This window comes from Prionailurus viverrinus, chromosome A1, assembly GCF_022837055.1.
Source record: "Prionailurus viverrinus isolate Anna chromosome A1, UM_Priviv_1.0, whole genome shotgun sequence".
NCBI lineage: Eukaryota > Metazoa > Chordata > Mammalia > Carnivora > Felidae > Prionailurus > Prionailurus viverrinus.
Genome location: NC_062561.1, coordinates 114,043,241 through 114,069,306, shown reverse-complemented (window position 1 = coordinate 114,069,306; position 26,066 = coordinate 114,043,241). Strand labels below are relative to the sequence as shown.

General features: G+C 45.1%; 1 protein-coding gene across 1 annotated transcript in view; it reads left to right on the top strand.

The window, feature by feature from the left end:
• The window catches only part of SPOCK1 (SPARC (osteonectin), cwcv and kazal like domains proteoglycan 1), a 527,907-nt gene that overhangs the window by 438,773 nt on the left and 63,068 nt on the right, over window positions 1–26,066 (top strand). The window contains exon 6 of the mRNA XM_047869748.1: window positions 2,279–2,393. Within this exon, the coding sequence (XP_047725704.1) occupies window positions 2,279–2,393 (115 nt within the window). The remainder of the gene's footprint in view (window positions 1–2,278; window positions 2,394–26,066) is intronic.

The following is a 26,066-nucleotide window of genomic DNA, read 5'->3' as shown; positions in this document are numbered from 1 at the left end:
TTTTTAAGAGTCTCTTATGGTTTGCCTCCCTCACTCTCCGTTTGTAACTTTTTTCCCCCTTCCTCTCCCCCATGGTCTTCTGTTAAGTTTCTCAAGGTCCACATATGAGTGAAAACATATATATCTGGCCACATGGCTTTAGAAGGACGTGCTCTTTTTTGCCTTCTCGTTAAGTCTGTTGAAGTTGGAGGTCTGGGCCATGGCCCCCTTTCATACCGTCCCCACCCCTGCTGCTACCACACTGGGCACGTCCTGGACGCCTAACAAATCTGTACAAAAGGCAGTTGCATCGAGCGGAAGTCATCTCCCTGTCGGCTTGTCTGTTTCTCTCTCTCCACACGGGTAGCCGCTGTGTGGGTGACAGTTGGAGTTACACCGAGTGACTTCAGTGCAATCAGGGCCAGGTTGGAAGCACTCTGGCCCTAAGTCTGTAATCCATATGGCAGCCGAGTAGCTCCGCCCTCACCACGAGCCAGTGTTCATCTGAACTCACATGTGCTGCTTTGCAAAAGCCAGTGGCCTGGTCACAAGTTTGCATTTGTGTTTTCCCTCTTTTCATTCTTTTAAAAGCTTCCCCGTGGCCCCTGGTAAGAACTGTACACAAAGTTGGGTGCTCAGTAAACTTGGCCAGTCTCCTCTTCCTTTGAGCCTCCCCTGGATGGAAACACGGTTCTAGGCCCATAGGCCTTTGCACAAGGCTGATTACACACAGGTCTTGATCCTGAGAATTTTACGGGTGGAAAAGGAATGATGGTCAGACAACTGAGACCGAGGCCGGTAGTGACATGGAGTAACAGTACAGCATGTCTGCTCTCAGAAGCCCATTCCTATGGCAGAAACACTGCTGTGGGACCAGCAAATATCTAGCCCTGTAGTCAGACACAGCTTTGAATCCTCCCTTTATGGCTTTCGTGAACCTTTACGTGTTATTTAACCTCTCTGAGTCGGTTGCCTATTCCTTAATGTCAGGTTGCTAAAAATGCTATTAAATTGTTGTGCTCTCTTGCACCTGCAAACGTCCTTTCTCGCTTGTGCTCTGAATCAGTTGAGACTTGAGAATAAGAGTGGCAGAAAGAGCGAAACTGGCCGAAAGTGGCCAAAATACTGCCACCGTTGGTGACCAAGGGTTGACAAGAGGAGATTTGGCCTTTGGGCTTCAACACTGAAACTGAGAATTAAGCGGGTGCCTCCACTCAGTCCCAGGCTAGAGGCAACCACAGGCATCCTCTGGGGGAAAGAGTGTGTGAAACTCAGGTTTGGGATGGTGGAAGTGAAAGCATTCACTCCTCGCTTGCCCCAGACAGGAAGAGGCTGGGCCTCACATACACCATGCCTATGTGCTCACTAGATGGTTACTCTGCCTTCCTACCCAGGAAGAGCATGTGAGCAGCTGAGAGGGCCTAGGAGTGCTGCACTGGGGCAGAGGCACCCTAGGTAGGAGTCAGAAAGCCTGGGGAGGTGGCGTTCTGCTGAGGGGGAGAGTCTTTGTGGACCCTTGGGACGCCAAGACGTCATTTCAGATGAATACTTTTATTATGTTAGCAGTTAAATTTGCATTTACCATGAGTAAAGTAAGCCCTCCAGTGCTCTGTGGTGATTTTGGATATTACCCTACACATTTGGAAAGACATAAAAGGCCATTTCTTATTTAGCATTGTACGCTGTGAACCTTTACCTGAGATGGACTCCTTCGTTCTCTTTATTCCCTGTGAGCCTAACCAGTTGGAGAGGTACTGGCTGTTTCCTAGGGAAGCCAAGTAGTGCTCTGCGTTCTTTTTTTTTTTTTTTTTTTTTTTTAATGTTTATTTATTTTGAGAGGGAGAGCGGGAGAGGGGCAGAGTGAGATTGGGATTGGGAGAGAAAGAACCCTAAGCAGACTCTGTGCTGTCAGTGCAGAGCCCGACTCGCGGCGCGATCCCACGAACCGTGAGATCGCGACCTGCGCCTAGATCAAGAGTCAGGAGCTTTAACCGACTGAGCCACTCAGGCGCCCCTGGCTGCATTCTTTTTTTTTTTTTTAATTTTTTTTTCAACGTTTTATTTATTTTTGGGACAGAGAGAGACAGAGCGTGAACGGGGGAGGGGCAGAGAGAGAGGGAGACACAGAATCGGAAACAGGCTCCAGGCTCTGAGCCATCAGCCCAGAGCCTGATGCGGGGCTCGAACTCACGGACCTCGAGATCGTGACCTGGCTGAAGTCGGACGCTTAACCGGCTGCGCCACCCAGGCGCCCCACCCTGGCTGCATGCTTAAAGCCTGTTCTGTCTCTCTTTTGCAGTGCAAGTTGGAGTTCCATGCTTGTTCCACTGGCAAGAGCCTCACCATCCTCTGTGATGGACCCTGTCCGTGTCTCCCGGAGCCTGAGCCACCTAGACACAAGACAGAAAAGAACGGTGAGTGGGAATTGCAGGAGCTTCCGTGGAAGGAAGTTTTACATGGCCCAGCTGTGCCCTCATGCCAGCAACCTGGCATTTAACACAGCCGTTCGAGCCCACGCGGGGCGCGGCGGACAGACTTGGCAAGTACTACAGCTTGTGCAGGGACTTGGAGCTGAACTGCCTTCAGCTACCGTTAAAAAGAAAACGAAGAGCTTGAGAGTCTTTGAAAATCATTCTCTTAGACCAGGGTATGCACTAGGCTCTTTGAGAGATCAAGTTGGCTCTGGCGTGGGAAGAGCAGGTTTTTTGGCCTCTTCGAACAGGGTCCGCCCTGGGGTGCATCTTGGTCTTCCTTGAACTTTAATCTCTAAGTCCTTTGAACTTCTCAGGGCCAAGTTTCAAACCAGAAACCGTAGAGACATCACAACAATGGAGAGTCTTTTCCCCCCAAAAGGCATTTCTTTATTAATATGATCTGCTGGGAATGCAGCACAGAGCCAGGGGCACATGAAAGGAGAATACCTCTCCAGGGGCAGCTGATTCTCTTCCATGGCCGAGAGGGGAAGGAAAGGTTGGGCTTATTTGGGTGTTTCGGTGATGGAGAAAGTCAGGCCATCCCAATGGCCATGGCCCGTTTTTGAGTCTTCCTTAATGAGGCCCGAGATGGAAGTTTGTGTTTGCCTTCTGTGGAACTGGGCTTTCTCCATCGTAGCTCTTGTTGCATGGAAAATGTTGCACGTTTCTGTATGTGAGTGAGTGAGCGAGTGAGTGAGTGAGCGAATGAGTGAGTACGCATGCACAGATGCCTCTTCTAAACCATCTTCTGTTGGTAACAGTAGAGGACGATCAGGGTGTGTGTGTGTTTATATGTTCCCCTCTTTGTGGGTCATATTGCCTTTTCCAGGGCACATAGGTGAAGATGTTGGAATGTGCAATTGTTTATGGTGGCAACCACAGGAATATTGTGTTAAGATGCTCTTTGGTGGGGGCGGGGGGTGCCTGGTTAAGCCTCCAACTCTTGATTTTAGCTCGGGTTATGATCTCATGGTTTTTGAGTTCAAGCCCCACATCGGGCTCTGCACTCACAGTGCAGAGCCTGGTTGGGATTCTCTCTCTCCCTCTCCCCTCTCCCTCTCCCCTCTCTCTCTCTCTCCTCTCTCTCTTCTCTTCTCTTCTCTTCTCTCTCTCTCTCTCTCTCTCTCTCTCTCTCTTTCTCTCTCCCCCCACCCCTCCCCTGCACTTGCACTCTCTCTCTCTCTCTCAAATAAATAAACTTAAAAAAAAAAAAAAAAGAGGCTCTTTGGAAGGTTTGGCTTGGAATGTGGAGGGAGTTTGTAAACCAGCGCTGTGGTCACCAATAACGTCCGTAAATTCCTCTTGATTACCAAAAGCTGATTGTACTGTGTTTGGGCCTGACTCATTTTTATAACTGCAATAAGAAATGCTCATTCATATGCATACACCCCCTTGGAATGTGGCCAGAGAACCTAAAACCCTGTGGTGTAAAGCAGCTGCCAAATCCAGAAAATTCACTTCTGTCTGGGGAGTTCTTAATAATCTTAAAAAGTTATAATAGTCTCTGTTGTTCCAGTTAGGTTGTTTACTGCTTGTATTTACACTTCTCTTCTGAAGGGAGGAAACCAACCCGAGAAAGTCACCTCCACCATTTTGCCTGTGGTATCTGTACAAGGGGGTGGATTCATCTCTCCTCAGGGTCTCCCAAATCCTCACAGGCTTCCTGATTTGCCATGATGAGGTAACAGACTGGTTTTCTGGGGAGGCTTTGTGGTTCTCCAAATGAAGTACATACAACACCTCTTTGTTTTCTTTCCTATTTTTTTTTTTTTTGAGTGAGCTCTATGCCCGGCATGGGGCTCGAACCCCCTGTTTCTGAGATCAGAGTTGTATGCTCCACTTGACTGAGCCAGCCAGGCACCCCAGTGCGTATTTCTTAATGATGGGCTTGTCACACCTGATTAATTGAGATTCATTCTCAAGTATGACACTCGAGGTCCAGCCTTGCGTGTACCGTGCATTTGTTTGATGATGTAGTGGTAAAAATCAGAACAAAGTCTTACTGCACCTTTGCGAGTAACTGCATTGCCATTAATAGTAAAGAGACTCTGAAAAGAGTATTGTTCACGAATCCTGAAAGGTCAGTGAGAATAAGAAAGCCATTTAAAAATGTTTCAAGTGAAAATGTTGGAAAAAGCGTGAACTACTAGGTTAATAGTAAAAGATAAATCAGGAAGAATGAGAAGGGGCTTCAGACACCTATCAGAAATGACGACAATAAAAAGTAATACCAACACTATCCCCAAACAAATAATCCAAATTATATTTCCTTCATCAGTTCTTTTAGTCCTGTGTAATTATTTTTTGTTCCTCTGGCTTTTGGGTCAGCAGTTTGCTTTTATGAAGTCATCTGCCTCTGCCCTGGAAACAGCCCTGGAACTCAATACTGGCTCTCCTCTCACCTGGCAATTGTCTAAGAAATATCACCTGGGAAGCTGGCAGTGATGAGTCTGTTACTTGAAGTATCGATCAAACTTGGTCCAGTTCTTTCTGTGAGGGTTTGAGACCGTCCTCCTTGGTTTAAGACCCATTTTCTAGACTGGGACTTAGTGTGGAGTTTTTATGTAAGCCTGAGGGGGGAGCAGAAACTACCTGCTGATAAGACTGAATGGCTGTAGTTAACTTATTCCATATCCAACAACATCCTCATGGAGGAGAGTATAATCCCCTATCAGGGTATAGTGCTTACCTATTTAATACAGATTTGATCGGTATTCACCTGGAGGATAAGGACATATTATGGGCAGGGAAGGCATTAATAAGCCCCCAGGGTCATTTTGTGTAATGAGGCATTTAAATTGATAACATTTTACCTGGACAAAGGCAAGGGAAGACCGACTCTTCCTTTGATTTGACATTTCTTTGCATGAGGCTCTCAGAAGCTGAGGTTGTAGCAGGTGGGGTGAAGGGGACAGAGAGGGCGGAAAGGGGAGATCAGAGGTAAAATGAAGGACACTGACCCCGCAGAAGCTGCAGGCAGTGAGAGTGGCAGCCTCTGGCTTCCTGAGACGCACTGGGGCTCTGCACCGTGTCAGGAGCAGTCTTGTTTCTGGACCTGTTGCCGACATAACATTTCGTACGCTCACAAATGGCGGTGTGTCAAAAGTGTGGCCATTAGGGCTGTTGTTGATAACATTTTATGTTTGATGCCATCTCCCTTTTGAACCTTGTTTCTCTGTGGTAACAAAAACAGTCATGTAGTCACTTGTAGATAAATTCTGTTAATTCCCAGTTGTATCTCAGTTGCAGGAAGTAGGGGTTGGGTGAGGGCCTAAGCCCTGCTACGTTGCTGGGAAGTGGCTCCTGGTGTTGTCTTTCTCTGGCATCCACCTGCATGGAGTTGTTAACATCTCCAGTTAGTTGCCCAGCCAACTAACTGAAGTGCATGCTCCTTGCATCCAAAGAGAGACATTTGTGATCCCAGTATGACCTGTGCTGACCATGCCCATTAGGTCATACGGAGTGCTCTTTCTTCTATGTCCTGCTTCTGGATTTACTAGTCCTCACACAGCCCCCTCTCTGGCCCCCTTCAGGGCCCCAGAACACTTGAGGATGTACTTCCATAACCTTTTAGTGTCAAGAGAGATTGATGAGGTTGCTGTCTCAAGCCCTCTGTCCTTGGATCTGCTTGGCGGCCATTTGTATTTTATGCAGAGGATCTTTTCACCAGGCTTGCCCCAAATTGGATTTCCAGTTGGTAGGAGAGCCCAGATCCTCTTTGTTGCTGGGAGCTGGTCGCCTGCCTGTGGTTTCATAAGTGCCTCTTCCCTACCTGGGACCCAGAGTTGGGTTGGAGACAGGGAGACCATTGGGGAGTAGAACCTTTCCTCAGGGCTCACCTGCCTCCACCACTTCTTCTCCTTCCCAAAATGTTGCTTCTTATAGCCCCAGCTTGGATCAACACTGGATGTGAGTGTTGAAGGTGTGTGAGGGTGGAATCTGATGCCTTTTCTTGCAGATCTTACAGCACATCTCACAGCACTCTGCTTCTCCCAGCCTTTTGTCTTTTGCATTGCAACATACCCCCTTCTTGCAAATCAGAACTGTATTGTCTCAGCTTTAACTTTTAAGAGCATTTCTAGGAAGGCAAAGCCAAGTGGTTATTTGTTCTCTTGATTTTTTTCTGGCATCTCTCCTTGATGTGGTCCCTAAAGACGTTGTAGAGGGTGAAGTCATCCTTGAATATCTCTGAATATTTCCTCTCACACCTCTCAGTGGCCTTGTGACCTTGGACAAGTTACTTAATAAATAGCTTTTTAAAATCTGTCCTCTCTGTTATGCCAGTCCAGCCCATAGATTATAGAGAAATGATTGTCGAGGAGCAGGAGGAGGAGGAGGAAGAGGAGAAAGAAAGAAAAAAGAAAGAAAGAAAGAAAGAAAGAAAGAAAGAAAGAAAGAAAAGAAAGAGGCGATTAGTGCTGTTGTTGATAACATTTTATGTTTGATGTCATCTCCCTTTTGAACCTTGTTTCTCTGTGGTAACAAAAACAGTCATGTAGTCATGAGAAGGAGACGAAACTGAAATACTGTGTTAGGCGTGGATTTCTGTGCTTTTTCTAGGAGTCTTCCAGGAAAGATATGAATTTCTCTTGGTATTTTCTAGTTAGTACCCAGCACCCAACCCAGTTAGGAAGTCAGTTCTTATATCTGACGTTAACTCTAGTTCTGGGGTTATTTCTGCTGCTTTTTCTTCAACCCTCAGTGAAGGGTATAAGGAATGTGAGGTACTTGTTTCTTGATTTCTTTACTGTGGTTGAAAATCTAAGGGGATGGTAGAGGTCTCTTTCCATTAAGTCTTTGAGATATATTTAGAAGCCAACATTTCTCCTGTTCCCAGCCTGAGCCTGTGCCCACCCTGCCTCTGCTCCCTTTTCTCACAGAAACAAAACACATGGCCCTGACCTGGGCTTGTCAGCTTTGCTGCATCTGAAGGAGGGATTTGAGGCTCTGTCCTTGGTGAGGTGAAAATTTTGCAGTTGTAGGGTATAACATCAGGAAAAGATCACGCTTATCTTCTTCCATACTCCGTTGAGGGAACCCTTGAGTTCTTGATGGTGCCTTGGGTTTCCCATGAGGACCCGGGGAAGGCCTAAGGGATGGGGCCTCAGATCTCTCCCAGAGTCACTCCGTTTTTACGCTTTAACACATTGCTTTGCCTCTGTAGGGAAAGGCTTTGACCACCAGTGAGTGATCCTTGGGCTGGTCCCATTTACCAGAGAGGAGCCTGGAGGCCTAATGCGAGAAAGAAAGTTGCCCGAGGTCAGACATTGGGTAGGGACAGGGCTGTCTCAGGGCCTGAGCCTCTTGATTCCCAGGCTAGTACCTTTGTGTCCCGCCACATGTACACCCTTAGGGACTCTGCACTCGCAACAGGGTGGAGGCTCTGTAGCTGAGTTTGGTGGGAATTCGATTTAATTTCGCCAGGGTCTCACCTCACTTGCCCACATCTCGAAGTGTCAGCCATCAAGCAGAGAATGTCACTGTGCTTCCCACAACCAGCAATGTCTTGAAGATGCTTTACAGAATCTCTCCCACTTCTCTCCTCCTCTTTCCCCGGAGGAGGAAGTAGAGAGAACATCCCTGTCTCTCAGCACAGCTCCTTCTTTGCTTCTGTTGGCACACGTTAGCTTTCAGAGAAGGGATATATGGGTCAGCAGGCAACCGGACGTTTTGCAGAAGGCTGGGACCCTCATCCCTTCCTGGCCTGACAGGTGCTGGGAGGTAGGGGCGAGGCGGGGCAAGGGGCAGGGGGCAGGGGCACGATTGGTTCAGGCCGGGAAGGAAAGGGTGCTACAGGTCTTTCCAGCAGGGTGTGCGTGCTAAAGAGGAAATAACAACTTCCCTGCAGCTGAGCTATTTGAAACCGTAGAAAAATAGTCCACAGTGATTTTCTTTTCTCAAATGGTGATTTCAACCTGAGGGCTAGATTCTCGGGGAAAAAAGTCCCGGGTTGACAGACGGTTGTCTAATTCCATTACTTATCACAAGTAGAGTCGGGGAAAAGTATTAAAACGCAAACAGGAGGTGGTGCCACAGAGACGGGATAAAGAGTTCTTCCTGGCTGTAATGTCTCAATGGAAAAATCCTAAAAGAATCCTGCTGCTGCAGAGGCTCCCAGCAAAATGGAGGTTTATCTTTGTATCCAGGAAAGAACATTTTTCTTTAATGCCTATTGTGTGACAGGGTGAAGGCCCAGGGCTTGCAAACTTGCAATTTAAAAGCAGTTTGTATTAACCTCTCCATCCCCATTCAGCTTCATTCACTTCTTAGCGCTACACTGTAGCCAGAAATTAAACATGTAAAGCAACATTTAATTTTTAGGGCCTTGTTATTCTAAATGCCGTGACCTTAAAAGAAAAAAAAGAAAAACTTCAGAATTGAATTGGCAACTGCAAAGAAGAAAAACTTTCTAGTCGGGGCTCTTGGAGTATTGAGTAACTGCTGACTTTGGCTCCAAACTCAGGTTCTTACTTTTCTGCGAGTTCAGCTCTGCAAAAACAGAGGTTCTCCTGGTCATTTGCAAGCCTACTAGGCAGCAACTGATTGGAGAGAGATCGAGCCAAAGATACGAAGAGAGAGAAGGGTCAACTGAGGCAGAGGGGGGCCACTGTCGTAACTGGAATCCGGAGAAGGTCTGTGCTACAAATTAACGGCTTTGAAAATTCACGCAAGCAGTACTCTTCTCTTGCCATTACTTGTTTAGTTTATAAATTAATGCATATTCTTCTTTAAAGTCTGAATGATACGGCAAAAGTGTCTCAGATTTCCCTTCCATTAGCTTTCTGTTGCCTGCGCTTCTAATTATTTTCAATACACATATACTAACATACTTTATAAACTTTACTCATCCCAAATCAGGATTATGTTCTGTGTAATATTTTGTACCCTGTCCCTTTTTTTGTATCATAGATATGTCTTCATCTAAGTACACACGGATGTGTGTGTGGGGGCGTCTGTCTGTCCCCCTTCATCCTTCCTTCTAGCCGCCCTGCCTGCCCCGCTGCCTGGTACTCCAGATTTAAATATATCATGACTGCTCATCGTTTCCATTTGATGCCCGCGGGCATATCAAGCTTAACGGCCATAATCAAACCCCTGATCTTTGCCCCACATCTGCTCCTTCCTCCTGCAGTGTTTATCATCTGAATAAATGGTGCCTCCGTATTTTGATTTGCTGAAAAAGAAGATCTTCTTTGTCTCCCATGCTATCATCCTGTTGATTCTGCGTTCTCAGCCTTCTGAATATAGCTGCCACTTTTTTCCTCCACTGCCACTACCCCAGTGGTCTGCGACATCCTCGTCTTTTAGTTTGATTGCTCCCTAATTGATCTCCGGGCCCCTGCCCTCTCTTTCAAACGTAGGAGTTAAACCAGTTCTGTACAATATAAGTCAAATTGTGTAATCCCCTGTTCAAGACCCGCCAGTGACTTCCCATCTTTGTTCAGAGGTAGAGCTAGCATCCTTTCAGTGACTTGCAAGGCCCAATATGATTACATCCCCTCCTGTGTCTCACTACCCGTCTTCTGCCGCTGCACCCTCTGCCTGCTGGGCTCTAGGCACGCAGGCCTCCGTGGGGGCCCTCAGGTGACTCCCTGGTGCCCCTGCCTCGGGGCTTCGCACTGCCTGACCCGTCTTCTCAGACACCTGCACAGCTCGCTCCGTCCATCGCCTCTACACAGATGTCACCTTCTCAGGAACCCCCTGGAAGTTCTTACCCCCTTTCGTCCTTTGTTTTTCTCTGTGCCCTTTATCACCTTCTACCATATTAGATTGACCTCCTTCGTGTATTGTCGTGCGTTGCCCAGCTAGAATGGAAGTTCCACGAGGGCGTTTTGTCTGGATTCTCCATAGTCATTTGTCCACTGTTGAGTGTCTCTACCTCATTCTTTTTAGGAGTTGCCCTTTGTATAGATGTACCATGGCTCACAGTGTTTAAAAGAGCAACAACATGATTTATGAGGACAAGAGATAATCTGTATAAGGTGCTGACTGTGTGTACTGGGCTAAGCACGTGGTGTGTGAACGTTTCATTCTTCCGGCCAACTGATGTCATCTCTGTTGCTGGCGAGAACGTTGGAGATCTGGGGCATTCAGTACCTTGCCCAAGGCCACATGGCTAATAAATGACAGAGCAGGGATTTGAAGGCTTTTCTAGAACTTGTTCTCTTACGCTCCCATCAGACTGTGTTCTTAACCTAAACCGAACGTGCACTGAAAGGGCAGAGTCTTCCTTTGGAAAAAGAAAAATAAACACGCACACGTACAGCCGCACCTTTGAAACTACCCCTCGCCTTGCTTTCTGCGCTCAGAGCGTGCACTCCTTCCCGGAGAGCCCAGCACTCTCTGACGGGCCTTTTCCAAGGTGAGAGAATTAACGTCCTTGCTCGTTTTCTCCTCTTCCTTTCTGCGAGCACACTTAGCTGTCTGAAGTTTATCAAAACGCTGGCACGGGCTCATTGCTCACCACCGTATTATGCTTTTCTGATAGCTGTGAGTTTCCGACCCAGCTCCTTAAAGATAAAAATTCATTTGCAGTCTGTCCCGACGTCGACTGATTTCCCATCGCCCTGCTATCTATCGAAAAGAAAAGATGGCATTACAATAAAAAAAAAAAATTGAAATTATAATCGAAAGAAAGCAAGTGGCTGCAATCCCACAAGGCCAGCTTCTTAGGAAAATGTGGGTGGGCCCTTTCTTTCTTAGATCCGAGAGATATGGTGGGAACCTTGGCCACGTGGGGAGCATGGGAAGGTGTGCCAGCACCCTGACAGGTGTGGGGAGAATGGAGTGAACTCAATTTTAACTACAGAGGTGGAGTTCAAAACCTACAGCTGTTCTGTCCTCCTCCTCATTATTATCTTAATGGTGATGATGGCGATTCTGTGTTGCAAAAGTAAACGTGGCAGTTAGACAGAGCGGAAGCAGAAATGTCCCTTTGATGATTTAACCTGCGTAATGTTGAACGATGCCGGCTACAGCGCAGAATAAGCAGTGGGCTGCGTACGTGGTTCCAGATATTCACATCGGTTGGGAGTGCAGGAAAAGAAACGAAACAACTGCCCAGATCTCTTCAGTCTGAGGAGACAGGGGGAGGCGAGAGATAGAAATCCTGGTGGCGTCACGAGGGTCAAAGCGTGTGCTCCTCTCCTAACCGCACAGCAGTAGCCCCGAGGGGCCCTCCTGCTGGACAAGAAGGAGCTTTGCGGCAAGAGCAGAGCAGCCTGCTTATCCCGCCGGGGCAAGTCTCATGATTTCAAGGCCTCCACTGTGCTCCAGGGAGAGAGAACTTCAGAGTCATTTAGGTGAACTTCTGGGAGGTGCAGGACTGGAGTGGATCGGAGGTGATGAGAAGGACCCGGGGGGGTCCTTGGATGTGAGAATTCTTGCTTTCCGATGTCCCAGTGATGCAGTGGCAGGTTGTGTTGGGGGCTGGTCCCTCATACTGACTAGCTTTTGTTGTGTGGAAGGATCAGCGCGAGGAACCAGTGTAGCGCTCCTGTTACTTATGTGTCTGGGCATCCCACGAAGGCAGTTCCAAGGGTCTCTTTCCTCCCATGCCAGCCTCGAGACTGTTTTGGCCTCTTGGCCTGCCTATGGGTCGTCTATGCTTGAGTGTCTTCAAAGGCTCTTTGCAGCAGGTGGAGCGAGGCCAACAAGTGGGGTGGGTCCCACCCAGCAAGGGATGGGAGTTGCCCCACCTTCTCAAATCACTGGGCAGGGGATACCGATGCTGTGAAACTAGATTTAGAAGTTCGACCAGAGAATTAGTGCAGACAGGAGATTTGATTGGAATGCTGATCATGTACCAATGCGCAGGGATAAGAAATACTCCAAAAAATGCCTTACAAGAAATTACTTGAAGCCACATTAAAAAAAAAAAAAGCCTGTCATTTTACGAGGCTATTAATTCTATGGAACTATTCCCCTGAGAGGCATTACTGAGGCTGAAGAGGTCTGGATCCCTGTCCATACATCTCTCTAGATTTTAGGATTTAGGAGACTCGGTCTTAAACCGGGCTAATCCACAGGGATTGTTCAGAGCTCCAGGACTGTAGTTTTGGGAGGACAGTATCGGGTCCCCCTACTCCATTGGCCTGATCCCAATCTGTGGCCAAGTTCCTTCACAGTGGGGGTACTGCTGGCTGTCCCCAAGCACCAAGAGCTGGCATCTGCCCTTCCGTTGAGCCTCCCTCCCCTTCCCAGCCTCCCCAGGTATTAAAGGCTGGCTGCTGTGGGGTGCCTTACCTGGCAGTCTCCCATCTGTGATGTGCACCTGTCAGTCTGTCCTCTCCCCTGGGGACGTAGGCCCCAGCCTTCCCTACAGACTGCTCAGTGGGCTGGGCACAGTGCATAGGCCACTGCAAGGCATAGGTTGGGCCACACCTTCCATCATTGTGGAAGGAATGAATTGATGGCATGTGTAGACTGTTAGAGTCTTTAAAGCACTTTCACGTGCCTGAAAAAATTGGGTATCATAAGTGAATTTTGTCCCCAAGCCAAAGAGGCAGGCTCAGTGATTCCACGCTGCCAGTCTGTGGCCTTCCTTGAGTCAGTCATTCTGGGGCTTGGCCTCGGGCTGGAACTTAACTTGTGTGTGTTGCTGGCCCCTCTGGACTGGGAACAGAAGGCAACTTCCAACCCAGCCTCAGGCAAGTCTCCTCTCTCCCTGTGTCCTGCCTCCCTCGCTTAGGAAAAGGGCTCAAGGTGTCTCTGGAAGCAAATATTTTTGCCTGGATGACCGAAGTGTAGTATCTTTTGGAATAGAACATTCTGTTCCTACTTTGCTCAGGCTCTCGTGAGAACACAGAGAACGTTTCTGGGCAGAGGGGGGAGTATCTGGAGCTAGCAAAAGCTCTTGTTTGGATCGAGAGCTGCCGGTACAAGAATCCTACATATTTCTATGTTGTGAAGTAGCTGGGGTAAATACTGATTACCTCTGTGTCTAGTAGGAAGCTCCAGTTCAGGAAAACGTAGTGAACGAAAATAACACCGATCAGTGACTTCACGTACCTTGCTTCCACAGTCCTCTAAGCCCTATTTAAAATCAAAATTTAAAGCTTAAGGCGCTGTTCTGACAGCTAATCTGTTTTGTTTCGTTTTCTAAAATTGAGGGCAGTGATTGAGTTTGGAGGTAGTGATAATGTATCTTCATCCATCCATCTGGTCATCTATCTTTGTGTCCATCTGTCTATCCCTTCATCTGTCCATCTATCCATCAGTCACCCATCCACCACTTATTAAATGGCTACTCTGTGCCCAGGTCCTGTGCTGTCTCTCCCCTAAGTGGGATAACAACTCTTAATATCTATAATAACGTCGTTCGTGTATCTTCATGTGGAACTCACTTATGTCCCAAGGTGACAGTTGTCTAGAGCTGGGATGTTTCCTATCTTTTTATGGATTTGGGTTTATAAGTCCGCTACTCCAAAGGCTTTTTATTGCTTTCTGAGTACTTTGTCATACTTTTGACCCACTGCTATTATAGTCTCAGTGGTCAGAAGGGCTAGACTTCATCTCACGTAGTTGAGACAAGGAAACTAACTTAAAAATATTGAACTGTTACATTTGTAACCGTTGATACACTGGCATTGTCTAAGCACTAGATCATGACCTTGAAAGCGGGGACTTTGTCTCACTTATCTGTCATTATATCCCTAGCCTAGGGTCTGTTGAATGAATGAACACAACTAAGTATAAATATAAGTTTGTAAGAGATGTGTTACACATTTCATTGGAGCAGTATTTAAATAAGCAAATATCCAGGTTAAATTGGGTGCCTTTCTACCTGGTGTATGGTATGAGTTACTGATTATCCTACCTAAGGTAGAGACAGACCTACTTCTGGGTTTACTCTGAGACTTCTGATTCAGGTTGGCATCTAAAGTCTCTGGGTCATTTTCCCCAGTCCCTTTTTGTGATAACCACAGCTGAATACCTTGCCCTCAGGAGTCCTGCTGTGTTGTCTCTTTGCCCATGAGCAGTAGTTAGGGGAGAGGTCACAGTCATGGTCACTAGCATACCTACTGCCTTCCCTTTCTTATAGATGGTTGCTTTCCATCAGACCTCCCATGAGTCCTAAACTATGTATCTACAAGTTTGGGTGCCAAGTCGTTCATACTTATTCTGCCCCATTATTTGCCTATCAGGTACAAATGATAGAACTCGCGAGTTGTATACTTGTCGTGTGCTAGAGAAAGCATGGGCTCTGGACGCAGGCAGTCATGAGATTGAAGTCCAGCCTTAGGACTTACTAGCTGTGGCTTTGGGTGGGCCGCTTAGTTTCTCCGAGTCCCCCTTTCCTCATCTGCAAAAGCAAAGTAAATAAGGGCTATTTGCAGAGGTCATTATGAGAGCAAAGTCGATTCGAGGAGATAAGTATGAAAGCAGCTGGTTCTCACAGGTGCTCAAGGAATATCAGTTTTCACTCTTTCATTAGGTTAATTCACACACACACACATACCACCCTGTGCGCGGGAATAACTTGATCTCCTCTCTGTGCAGTTTGGTAACACACTGCCTTTCCCAGAGACTTTGGGGTCTTGGGACTTGGGGTCCCAAGACTAGAATGTCTTGCCAACATGTAGCAGGCACTGTTAGCTGTCTTTCCCATTCTCAGTTCTGGTTTTCTTTGAGGGCAAGTGTGTCCAGCATTGTTCCCAATGTCCCAGTCTCTCCTCAGCTGAGGACCCTTTGAGTCAGTCCTACCAAATTAGACCCCAGTGAAGCCTTCTGGAGGTCACTGAGAAAGTTTTCGCTTTCATGCACAGCTGTCCCTTTTTCCTGGAGAGGTTTGTGTGATGCTTCAGCAACCATTTTGTGACCACAAGGTGAAAAGCCTGTGGATAAAGTCTACCCGCTGAAAATGACTGAGCAGAAACACAGAAAGAATGTGGGTCCAGGCTGAACTGACATCCTTGCTGCCTATCTCCTAACTTCTTATGTCACAGAGTAAAGTTCCATGAACATATGCCACTGTTAATCAAGTTTTCTGTTACTTGCAGCTAAACACATTTTCTTTTCTTTTCTTTTCTTTTCTTTTCTTTTCTTTTCTTTTCTTTTCTTTTCTTTTCTTTTCTTTTCTTTTCTTTTCTTTTCTTTTTTATGTTTATTTTTGAGAGAGAGAGAGAGAGAGAGTGCAAGCGAGAGCAAGCCCAAAAACAGAGGAGGGGCAGAGAGAGAGGGAGACACAGAATCCGAAGCACGCTCCAGGCTCTAAGCTGTCAGCACAGAGCCTGACATGGGGCTCGAACCCACAAACTGAGAAATCAGGACCTGAGCCAAAGTCAGACCCTTAACCAACTGAGCCACCAAGGCGCCCCTAAACACATTTTCTAATCAACATAGAACACGTTCCTTTTAAAGACCATTTGCTTCAAGACAGGCAATATTGGCCTGAGGCCAGGAGCTCCCAGGGAGTCAAGGACAATGACATCTTGGTATCTGGGGAAGGGGAGACCTGAGATGGCATCAGGAGCATCACTCAGACTGCAAGGAGATACTCTGAGTGTCTCAGAAGCATTGTAGGCTCCAGCACTAGATGCAGGGGCTTAGGTTGGTTTGTAGTGGGAACATCTGACCTTAAGTGAAGTATGGTCCTGTGTCAGCTGTTCCTCATCCCTTGCAAGGACTACTCGTAGGAAAGCGGAAAGCATATTCCAAGGTGCAAACTAGCCAGGCGTGTTGAGCTGGAACACACTGTCCGTGAAGGTGAGCAGAAGGAACCGCCCAGCTGGAGCAGGCAGCTCTGTGGCCAAAGGGAGTAGATACCTATAGATTTTTTAGTAACCTTAAAAAAAAAACCAAAACTGCTGGGTTATACATTTTTCTTAGCATTTGGGAAATTCTGAAAAACACAAAGAATAAAGGCTGAAAATTGCCTATGCTCTCCCGAACTCAGTATAATCGTGTACTACCTTAAAATATTTATTATTAGCTTAATACTTAATAATATTTCCATGTCATCAATTATTCTTTTAAAACTTGATTTTTAATGGCTGTGTGGTGTCTGATTCTATAAATGTACTGTAATTTTTATAACTAGTCCTCTATTATTAAGCATTTAGCTTCTCTCTAATTTTTCATTATTACAAACACCGCTTTTGTGAACATCATTGTGTATTAATTTTGCACATATCTTAATTATTTTTGTAAGCTACGTTCCAAGCAGAATTGCTGGGTACAAGGATATGCAGCTTAAAACTCTTTTGTTGTTACAGAATAGCAAAAATTTCTCACGGAAAAAAATATACCATAAGCAATGTCTAAGAATGCCAGTTGAAAAGACACTTACTATAATTTGTTTTAAGTTTATTTCTTTATTTTGAGAGACAGAGCATGAGCGAGGGAGGGGCAGAGGGAGAGGGAGAATCCCAAGCAGGCTCTGTGCTGACAGCACAGACGAGGGGCTCCAATTTGTGAAACTGTGAGATCACAGTTTCTGAGCAGAAATCAAGAGTCGGACGCTTAACCAACTGAGCCATCCAGGCGCCCTGAGAGTATAATTTTTAAAATAATTTTTGTACTTTCTTTAGTTAAGATTTGAATGTGCTGTACATAACCCACACTCCAGTGCTCAAATAGCAGTGGTTTAAGCACAAGATGGTTTACTTCATTTTCCTACAAAACAAGTCAAGTAGTAGGATAATCAGGGCTGGTATGCGAGCATCTGAATCATCAAGGACGCTTTTATCTTGTCACTCTGTCAACCTTAGGGTGAATCCTCTTGGGCCAGCATGCCTGCTAGAGCTCCAGCCATTATATCTGTAATCCATTCAACAGGGAAAAGGGAAGAGCAAATAAGGGCACACTACTTTCCTTCTAGCAGACCTCTGTGAATCTGGATGTAATCCTCCTTCCATCTCACTGGCCAACTCAGTCTGCATTTTTTCTGAGTCTCGTTGCACGACCCTACCTGGATGGTGAGGAATATAGACTTTTAAACTAGAAAGCAACAAGCTCTCTAAAAAGCAAAGTTCTTGGTATTAAAGAAAAGCAGAAGAATGGATGTTGGGAGACAATTACCTGACTCTGTCAGAGGTTTATTTATTTATTTATTTTTACTTCTTTGACTACGGTGCAGATTTAACTTTATGTTTTCATCGACATGAAAAAAAAAATACAGGCTATTTATAATTCTTCTGTATGAATTCTCTCATATACCCTCTGCTTTCCCTTTTAGGGTCTGAGTCTTTGTCTCAGTAATTTATAAGGGGATTGTTTTACATATTAAGGATATGAATCCATCGTATATATTTCACATTTTTCCCCCCGATTTGTCATTCGCCTTTAATGGTGTTTTCGGATAGACTCAGGTTTTGATGTTCTCACCCAGGCAGGTCTATCGTTCTTTTCTTTTGGAGTTTCTGGCTTTGATGTATGCTTAGAAATCTCTCCCCAACTCTGAGGCCAGATGAAAAGTCCAGCTATGTTTTCATTTTGTTCTTTTCATGGTTTGAATTTTTCATGTTTGATGCATGAGGCCAGTGGCATTTGAACAGGAAGAAATAGTTGATACTGTGAGCCAGTGTAGTGAAAGCTTCCTCCAAGCAGCACTCACTCTTACTCTACATAATGCAAGCTATTTCCTACTCTCTGTCATTATCCTTCATATTTTAGAAAGCTGTGTTTATAACCCACTCATGGATTGTGACCACGAGTTGAAAAAAATACTGTTTTAATCAATCTCCAGCTGATTCTGGGGTGCACTATGAGAGAGAGAGAGTGACGTGTTCTTTTTTTTTCTCTCTCTTCTAAATAGCTAGTTTTCGTAATGGTTTTTACTCTTGTAATTCATCTTTCCGTGTAACAAGTTACTCTCTTTTCCACAATTTTTATGGCTCTTCTCGCCTGTTCTCCCAGATAATATTAGAAATCATTTTGAAAACTTTCAGAAGATGAGATTTAGATTGAATTTCAAAGTAATTTGAGGCAAGCTGATAACTTTACAGTTAAGTTGTTCCATCTGGAAACACGACTCGTCTCTCTATCCAAATTTCCTCCGGAAATGTCTGCAGTTTCCTTTCATAGAGGCTCCTGTATTTCTCATTACATCTATAGCTGGAGAGTGGATGTTTGGGACTGCTTTTTGTGAATGAAATCTGTTTTCTATTTTTGTTAAAATTATTATTTCTTTCAAATAGGAAGTCTCGACTCTGATGGTTTTTTATTTTATCGTTTTGGATCGTCTATCGCAGGCAGTCTCCTCCGGAGATAATGGCCGTTTTATCTTCTTTCCCATGTGGCTTTTAAGATAGAGCTGCCATTTATTGATTACTCACTGGAGCTAGACATTGTGTATTGTATGTATGTTTCCTTTAACCATTCTGAAGCCCAGTGATAGGTGGTACTCTTCTTTGCACTTTAAAGGTGAGAGAATGGACTTTGGCTCATTGAAATGGCTCAGGGTCACATATCTAGCAAATAAATAGCAGAGCCAAGATCAATCCAACTGAACCCAGATCAATCAACTCCAGAGCCTGGGCTTTAATAAAGCACTTCATTCCATCAATCACGTGTACGCTAAACCTCTTTTTTTGTGTCTTATTGCTTTGGCTGAAACTTCCAGAATGGAGTAAATGATACTGCTTTACCAAGAAACCCATAGGATAGTGACTTTACGTTTTTCTGGGGCACAAATTTGAATGAGGGCTTGTGAAGGCCTTTGCACAGTTTGTTTCTCTGTGATTGGGTTGGGGAATGCCTCATGTGTCACTAGCACAGAGGCCTCTCACTTCCTTGGGTTCATTAATTTTTGTCATTCTTCGTCTTCAGATCATTATGGACCTTTTTAAAAAAAATACTTTGATACTTGGGGGGCGCCTGGGTGGCTCAGTCGGTTAAGCGGCTGACTTTGGCTCAGGTCATGATCTCGTGGTCTGTGAGTTCGAGCCCCGCGTCAGGCTCTGTGCTGACAGCTCAGAGCCTGGAGCCTGTTTCGGATTCTGTGTCTCCCTCTCTCTCTGACCCTCCCCCGTTCATGCTCTGTCTCTCCCTGTCTCAAAAATAAATAAAACGTTAAAAAAATTAAAAAAAAAATACTTGGGGTGCCTGCGTAGCCCAATTGGTTAAGCGTCCGACTCTTGATTTCAGCTCAGGCCATAATCTCATGGTTCATGGAACTGAGCCCCGCATCAGACTCTGCACGGACAGTATGGAGCCTGCTTCGATTCTCTATCTCCCCCTCTCTCTCTTCCCTGTGCTCTCTCTTTCTCTCAGAATAAATAAATAAACATTGAAACAAGTAATAGATCAAATACTTTATTTGACTAAATTGATACACAATGTTGCATTAGTTTCAGGTATACAACAGAGTGATTCCACAAGTTTATACGCTCCGCTCTGGTCACCAACGGCATAGCTACCCGTCTGTCTTCATACGACACCGTTACAATATCACCGCCTGTGTTCCTTACATTGTGCCTTTTACTCACGCGACTTACTCATCCCGTAACTGGTAGCCTGTGTCTCCCTCTCCCCTTTATCCGTTTTGCCCATCTGCACACCTTCCCCACTCTCTCCCATCTACCTCCCTACCTCTGGCAACCATCAGTTCTCTTTATTTATAGGACTCGTTCTGCTTTTTGTTTATGTATTCGTTTGATTTTTTTAGATTCCACATATGAGTGCAATCATATTACCATATAGTATTTGTCTTTCTCTGTCTCATTTATTTTGCTTAGGATAATAGGCTCTAAGTCCATCCGTGCTGTTGTAAATGGCAAGATTTGACTCTTTGTGGCTGCATAATATTCCATTGTGTGTGTGTGTGCATGTGTGTGTGTGTGTGAGAGAGAGATTTTGTGGGTGTGTGTTCATGCTTGTGTATGTATATATATATATACCACATTTTCCTTATTCGTTCATTTATCAATGGATACTTAGGGTGAAGAACCCTTGGATATGTTGGTGGGAATGTAATTTGGTGCAGCAGCTATGGACAGCGACGTGGAGGTTCCTCAGAAAATTAAAAGGAGAGGGGCGCCTGGGTGGCGCAGTCGGTTAAGCGTCCGACTTCAGCCAGGTCACGATCTTGCGATCCGTGAGTTCGAGCCCCGCGTCGGGCTCTGGGCTGATGGCTCAGAGCCTGGAGCCTGTTTCCAATTCTGTGTCTCCCTCTCTCTCTGCCCCTCCCCCGTTCATGCTCTGTCTCTCTCTGTCCAAAAAATAAATAAAACGTTGAAAAAAAATTATTAAAAAAAAAAAAAAGGAGAAATACCCTATGATGCAATAATTCCACTACGGGGTATTTGTCCAAAGAAATTAAGACACAATTCAAAAAGATGTGCATCCCTTTGTTTATTGCAGCATTATTTACCGTAGCCAAGGTAGGGAAGATCACTATGACCCTTTGATTTCCAGAAATTGGTATCCAATAAAATTCTATTTCCTGGACTCATTACTATAATGTTCTTTTTTTTTTTTTTTTTTTTTTTTTTTTTACATAAGCTTTTTATTTTAGAAAAAGTTTTAGATTTACAGAAATACTACAGAGATAGTAGAGTTCCCATAAACCCTGCTGCCCCTACTTTCTCCTTACCATCATCTTACATTGGTACGGTACATTTGTCACATTTAATGAACCAATATGGATATATTAAATCAGTTAAAGTCCATATTCAGATTACCTTAGTTTTTACCTCATTTCCTTTTTCTGTTCCAGAATCTCACCCATGATACTACGGTATATTTAGTCATTATGTCTCCTGAGGCTTCTGGTTATAACATGTTCTCAGATTTTCCTTGTTTTTGATGACCTTGACAATTGTGAGGTATACTAGTCAGTTTTTTTTTTTCCCAGAACGTCCATGAGTTGGGGTTTGTTTGATGTTTTTCTCATGATTAGACTGGAGTTACGGGTTTTGGGGAGGAAGACCACTGAGGTACAGTGACATCGTTGTATCACATCAAGGGTGCCTATTATCAGTATGACTTAACACTGTCAATGTGAACCTTGACCACCTGGCTGAGGTGGTATTTTTCAGGTTTCTCTACTGTAATGCTACTCTTTTCCTTCCTTTTCATACTGTCCACTCTGGTGGAAGTCACTGTGCACAGTGAGTGGGCAGTTAATCCTCCACCCCCTTGAGGATGAAGTGTCTCCATAAATTATTTGAAATTCTTCACCAGAGATTTGTTTCTTTGTTCATTCATTCAATCATTTATTTATGGCTTCATAAGCATTTATTTTGTACCTGAGGTTACAATCCAATACTAACTATTAAATCAGTCCAATTCTAAGATTTTGTTGTGCACATTATTGCAGCTTTGGACTTGGGAGCTCCTTCTCTTGGGTCCTTTGTCCCTTTGATATACTCTCATTTTGTTTATTTTATTTACTTATTTTTGGACACTTGTTTACTTTCTGGTGCTACAAGTTGCCTCAGGCTCATCTCGTCTATTCCTTATCCCAGCCATTTTGCCAGGTAGCCCTGGTTCCTTTAATTGGAGAATTGTATTAGAAACCAAGATTTGGGCAACTCGGCACTGGGTGTGCTCATTACTACTAGAATATTGTTTCTCTGCCTTTTCAGCCGAAAGAGCAAGGAAATATATGTGTGTATACTGATAAACATATGCATAGACCTGTAAATTCTATAGGAATCCATCCTTATCTATATTAAGCTAAACACGAATTCATAGTGATGTCCTCAACTTGGATCCATGAGCACATGGATCATTCTAGCCCCCTCCCTTGTTTGTCTTTAATTTCCTTCTCCATCAGTGAGAAACTGGGCTCCCAGAATCTGCAATCCATTTACTTAATTCTTCAGTTCCAATATGCTTGTAGAGTGGTCTCATGACTGTTCACCCCTACCTCTATGGGAAACGACTTTATCAGTCAGAGCACAGTGCTTATGTCATTTTGCCTTTAGTCTTACAGTCTCCACTTATTTCCAAACTACTCAGGTCAGCACGTTTTGTAATCCATGTAGATTGTGTTTTCACATTTTGCATTTCATCCTAGGGTCTCCCGACTTTGTAAATGATTTTCGAACATTGGCATACATTAAGGTTCCCTTTCTGCTACAGTGTTCTGTGGATCATGACACATTTATATTGTCATATATCCCCCCTTACAGTATCATGAATAATAGGTTCACCACTCTGAGAAAATTCCTTGTGCTTCACTTTTTAACCACTCCCACTTCCCCACCTCAAATCCCTGAGAACCAGTGTACTATCTCTATGGTTTTGTGTCATAAAAACGGAACCATTCATTATGTAACCTTTTTTTTAAGACCAGTTTTCACTTAGCAATATTCATATAAGATTCAAACATATTTTTGTAGCTTGATATTTGTTCCTTTTTATCAATGCATCGTACCCCGTTGTATAGGTGTTTTCATAATTTATCCATTCACCTACTGAAGGACGTCTTGGTTTTTTCCAGTTTGTGCAATTACGAATAAAGGTGATACATTTTAATGTAGCTTTTCTGACTGTTGGTATAATATTTCACATTAATTGGGCAGATACCTAGGAGTGCTATTGCTGGATCACATGGTAAGATACTTAGATTTAAAAGACTTTGCCAAACTGTTTTCCTAAGTCACAATACCATTTTGTATTCACACTACCAGTAATGAGAGTGTCTGTTGCTTTGCATCCTTGCCAGCAATTGGTATTGTCAGATTGTTTTGTTTTGTTTTGTTTTAATTGTAGACATCCTAATAGGTATGTGGTGCTGTGCCATTGTTTCCATTTGCATTTTCCTAGTGACAGCTGATGTTGAGAATCTCTTCATATGGTTATTTTACCTCTTATTAAATGAGGTATCTGGTCAGATCTTTTGTATGTTTTTTAATTGGGCTTTTGGTCTTCGTGTTGTTGAGTTTTAAGGGTATTTCATTTCGGATACACATTCTTTGTCAGATATGTGTTTGCAAATATTTTCTCCCAGGCGATAGCTTATGTTTTGGTTCCCATAACTGTCATTCACACAGCCGGAGGTTTTAATTTTAATCAAGTCCCACTCATTTTTGTTTTCATGGATTGTGCTTTTGGCATTATTTCAAAAAGTTTATTGCCAAACCCAAGGTCACATAGATTTTCTCCTCTCTTCTAGAAGTTTTGTAGTTTTGCAATTTACCTATTGGCATATCACCCATTTTAATTATGTGTTAAAGTATAAGGTCCCCGAGTAGGTTCATTCTTTTTGCATTTTGGCATCTGATAGTTCCAGCACCATTTACTGGAAAGACTGTCCTTTCTCCCTTGAACTGAATCTGCTACCTTTGCTCCTTTTGCAAATTCACCTGACTACAGTCGTGTGGGTCTACATCTCAGTCCCCTGTTCCGTTCCATCAGTCGTTTACTTTCTCACCACTACCACACTGTCTTAATGATTGCTGCCTTAGAGTAAATCTTGAAATGTGCTTTGAGCACTCCTACTTTGTGTTTCTTCTTCAGTACTCTAATACTCTCTAAAATTTTTGTCATGTAAAATATTTTTTAAAAAGGGAATATGTTTGGTCCCCAGCCTTTTTGCTTGGAAATGTGCTTCGTCTGGGTCATCCAGTCCTGGCCAAGCCCATGGTGGGCCGTCATTTGTCACTCGCTGATTTCCCAGAAGGCCAGTGCAGGGGAAATTCCCTCCGCCAGAGATTGAGGCCAGCAGATGGTCAGGCGTGTTCACCTCAGAGGGCTCTTGTCTCTCAGCATTTCTTACTTGCAGTTCCCAGAAGAAAACTCACTCTTAGCAAAGATCATGAATGTCAAGAGATGGGAAGTTGTTTGCAAAACTGATGGTTCTTAACCAATTTCAGTTACTGCTTCTCCTTGGTATCATTCCACCCTGCACGCTGCCTTTGCAGAAGACTCGAGTTGGAGGATGCAAATTCAGATTACAAACCCTCATCCGCCATCCTTCTGGCTCCCTTACAAAAACCAGAGCATCCTTGCACCAGGTGCCCTCAGCCCCCTGAACAGGTCCCCCACACCATCAGCAGATAGGGCTTTGTTAGCCACGGCCCCGAAGGAGGCACAGTCCTGGCATCGGGGCGCTGGGGATGATTTAGGATGTATACCCTCAGCTGCTGGTAAAAAAGTCGAGATTGGAGGTAAACTGGATCTCAGAAACGAGTGAGAATGAGAGCCCTGGCACACCACAGGGAAACAAGAAAAGCGGGTCATGAATTAGTTTTCGCTAAGGCTTCAGCCAGGGTGAACACTTTGACGGGTCGCTTTCATGCTCTGGGATTGTTCGGTAATTCAGGAGTTGGTTGCTGTCTTGGCCAAGACGTATCCATCCCTCAGGCATTTTGTGGGTCCAGCATGATCTTTGCAGCATGATCTTTCTCACCTGCCTTCCTTGGGTCCCAGATACGCTTGTAGGTTGGTTCCAGTATTTGTCTCCTTTCTGCAAGGCATATACATGCTTAGCGATGAATTTTCTAGCCCAAATGCAGAGCTGGGGCGAGGAGACATATGCCCAGTGTGGATTGGCAGCAGACGGAGCTCATCAGGATACATTAGAACAGTTGTCCAAGCCCTCATGAAGTGCCAGCCTGCTGTTCACACGGTCCTTCCCGCCTCTTTGGATGGCTGGGCGGGCCCACTTCAGCTGGAAGCCAGTCAGTACTGACGGCCCTTTTGCTCCAGGCTCAGAGCCCAGTCTCTGCTGGCACCACTGCCCGGCAGGCCCTGGGCCGCTGCCTAACAGAGACTGAGCAGGGAGACAAATGCAGGAGGAGCGACAGAAACTCAGGTAAAAATCTGGCTGTGCATGACAGCTCCAGATGAACCGTCAGGGAAGCTCTGGAAAAGCCAGCCCTGGCAGACCCAAGCTAGCAGCAGGGTCTATTACTTTTCAAGGCATGTAAGCATTGTGTGAGTTACGTGTGGGGGCGTTTGGTCTTACCCTAACCCAGGGAAGGCCGGCATGGTAGGGAAGCTGTTGCTTAGGTGATGAACCTACCACCTGTACCCTTACGAATGTGCAGCGTTGTCCTGAGTGCATGGGAGGCAGGAGCCCGTATTCCCTTCGAGTGGGTTGCTCTTTTCTTCTTGTGCAGGGCCTTCCCAGTGGGGTGGCTCAGCAGGAGCTACCTGCAGCCGAGGGTATACATCCTAAATCATCCCCAGCGCCCCGATGCCAGGACTGTGCCTCCTTCGGGGCCATGGCTAACAAAGCCCTATCTGCTGATGGTGTGGGCCCTGTTCAGGGGGCTGAGGGCACCTGGTGCAAGGATACTCTGGTTTTGTAAGGGAGCCAGAAGGATGGCGGATGAGGGTTTGTGATCTGAATTTGCATCCTCCAACTCGAGTCTTCTGCAAAGGCAGCGTGCAGGGTGGAATGATACCAAGGAGAAGCAGTGACTGATGTTCAAGCACCGCACTGGTCATCAGCACGGACAGGCACTGAGGTCCTCAAGGATCCAGATGCATAATTTGTGGGCACATGCCTCAGGCTTACCCTTGTCTTCCCAGGACTCCCGGTGTGAGCATAGTGTCCCTGTTGCAGAAACCATGGAATGGCAGTGAGACGAGCAGAATGGTGAACTGTTCCGGTTCTACATTCAGACAGACCCGTGTTCAGTTCATAAATCTGCTCACTGGTTGTTGACTTGTAACAAATGCTCGAACTGCTTTGAATTCATATCTTTATTGGAGAAT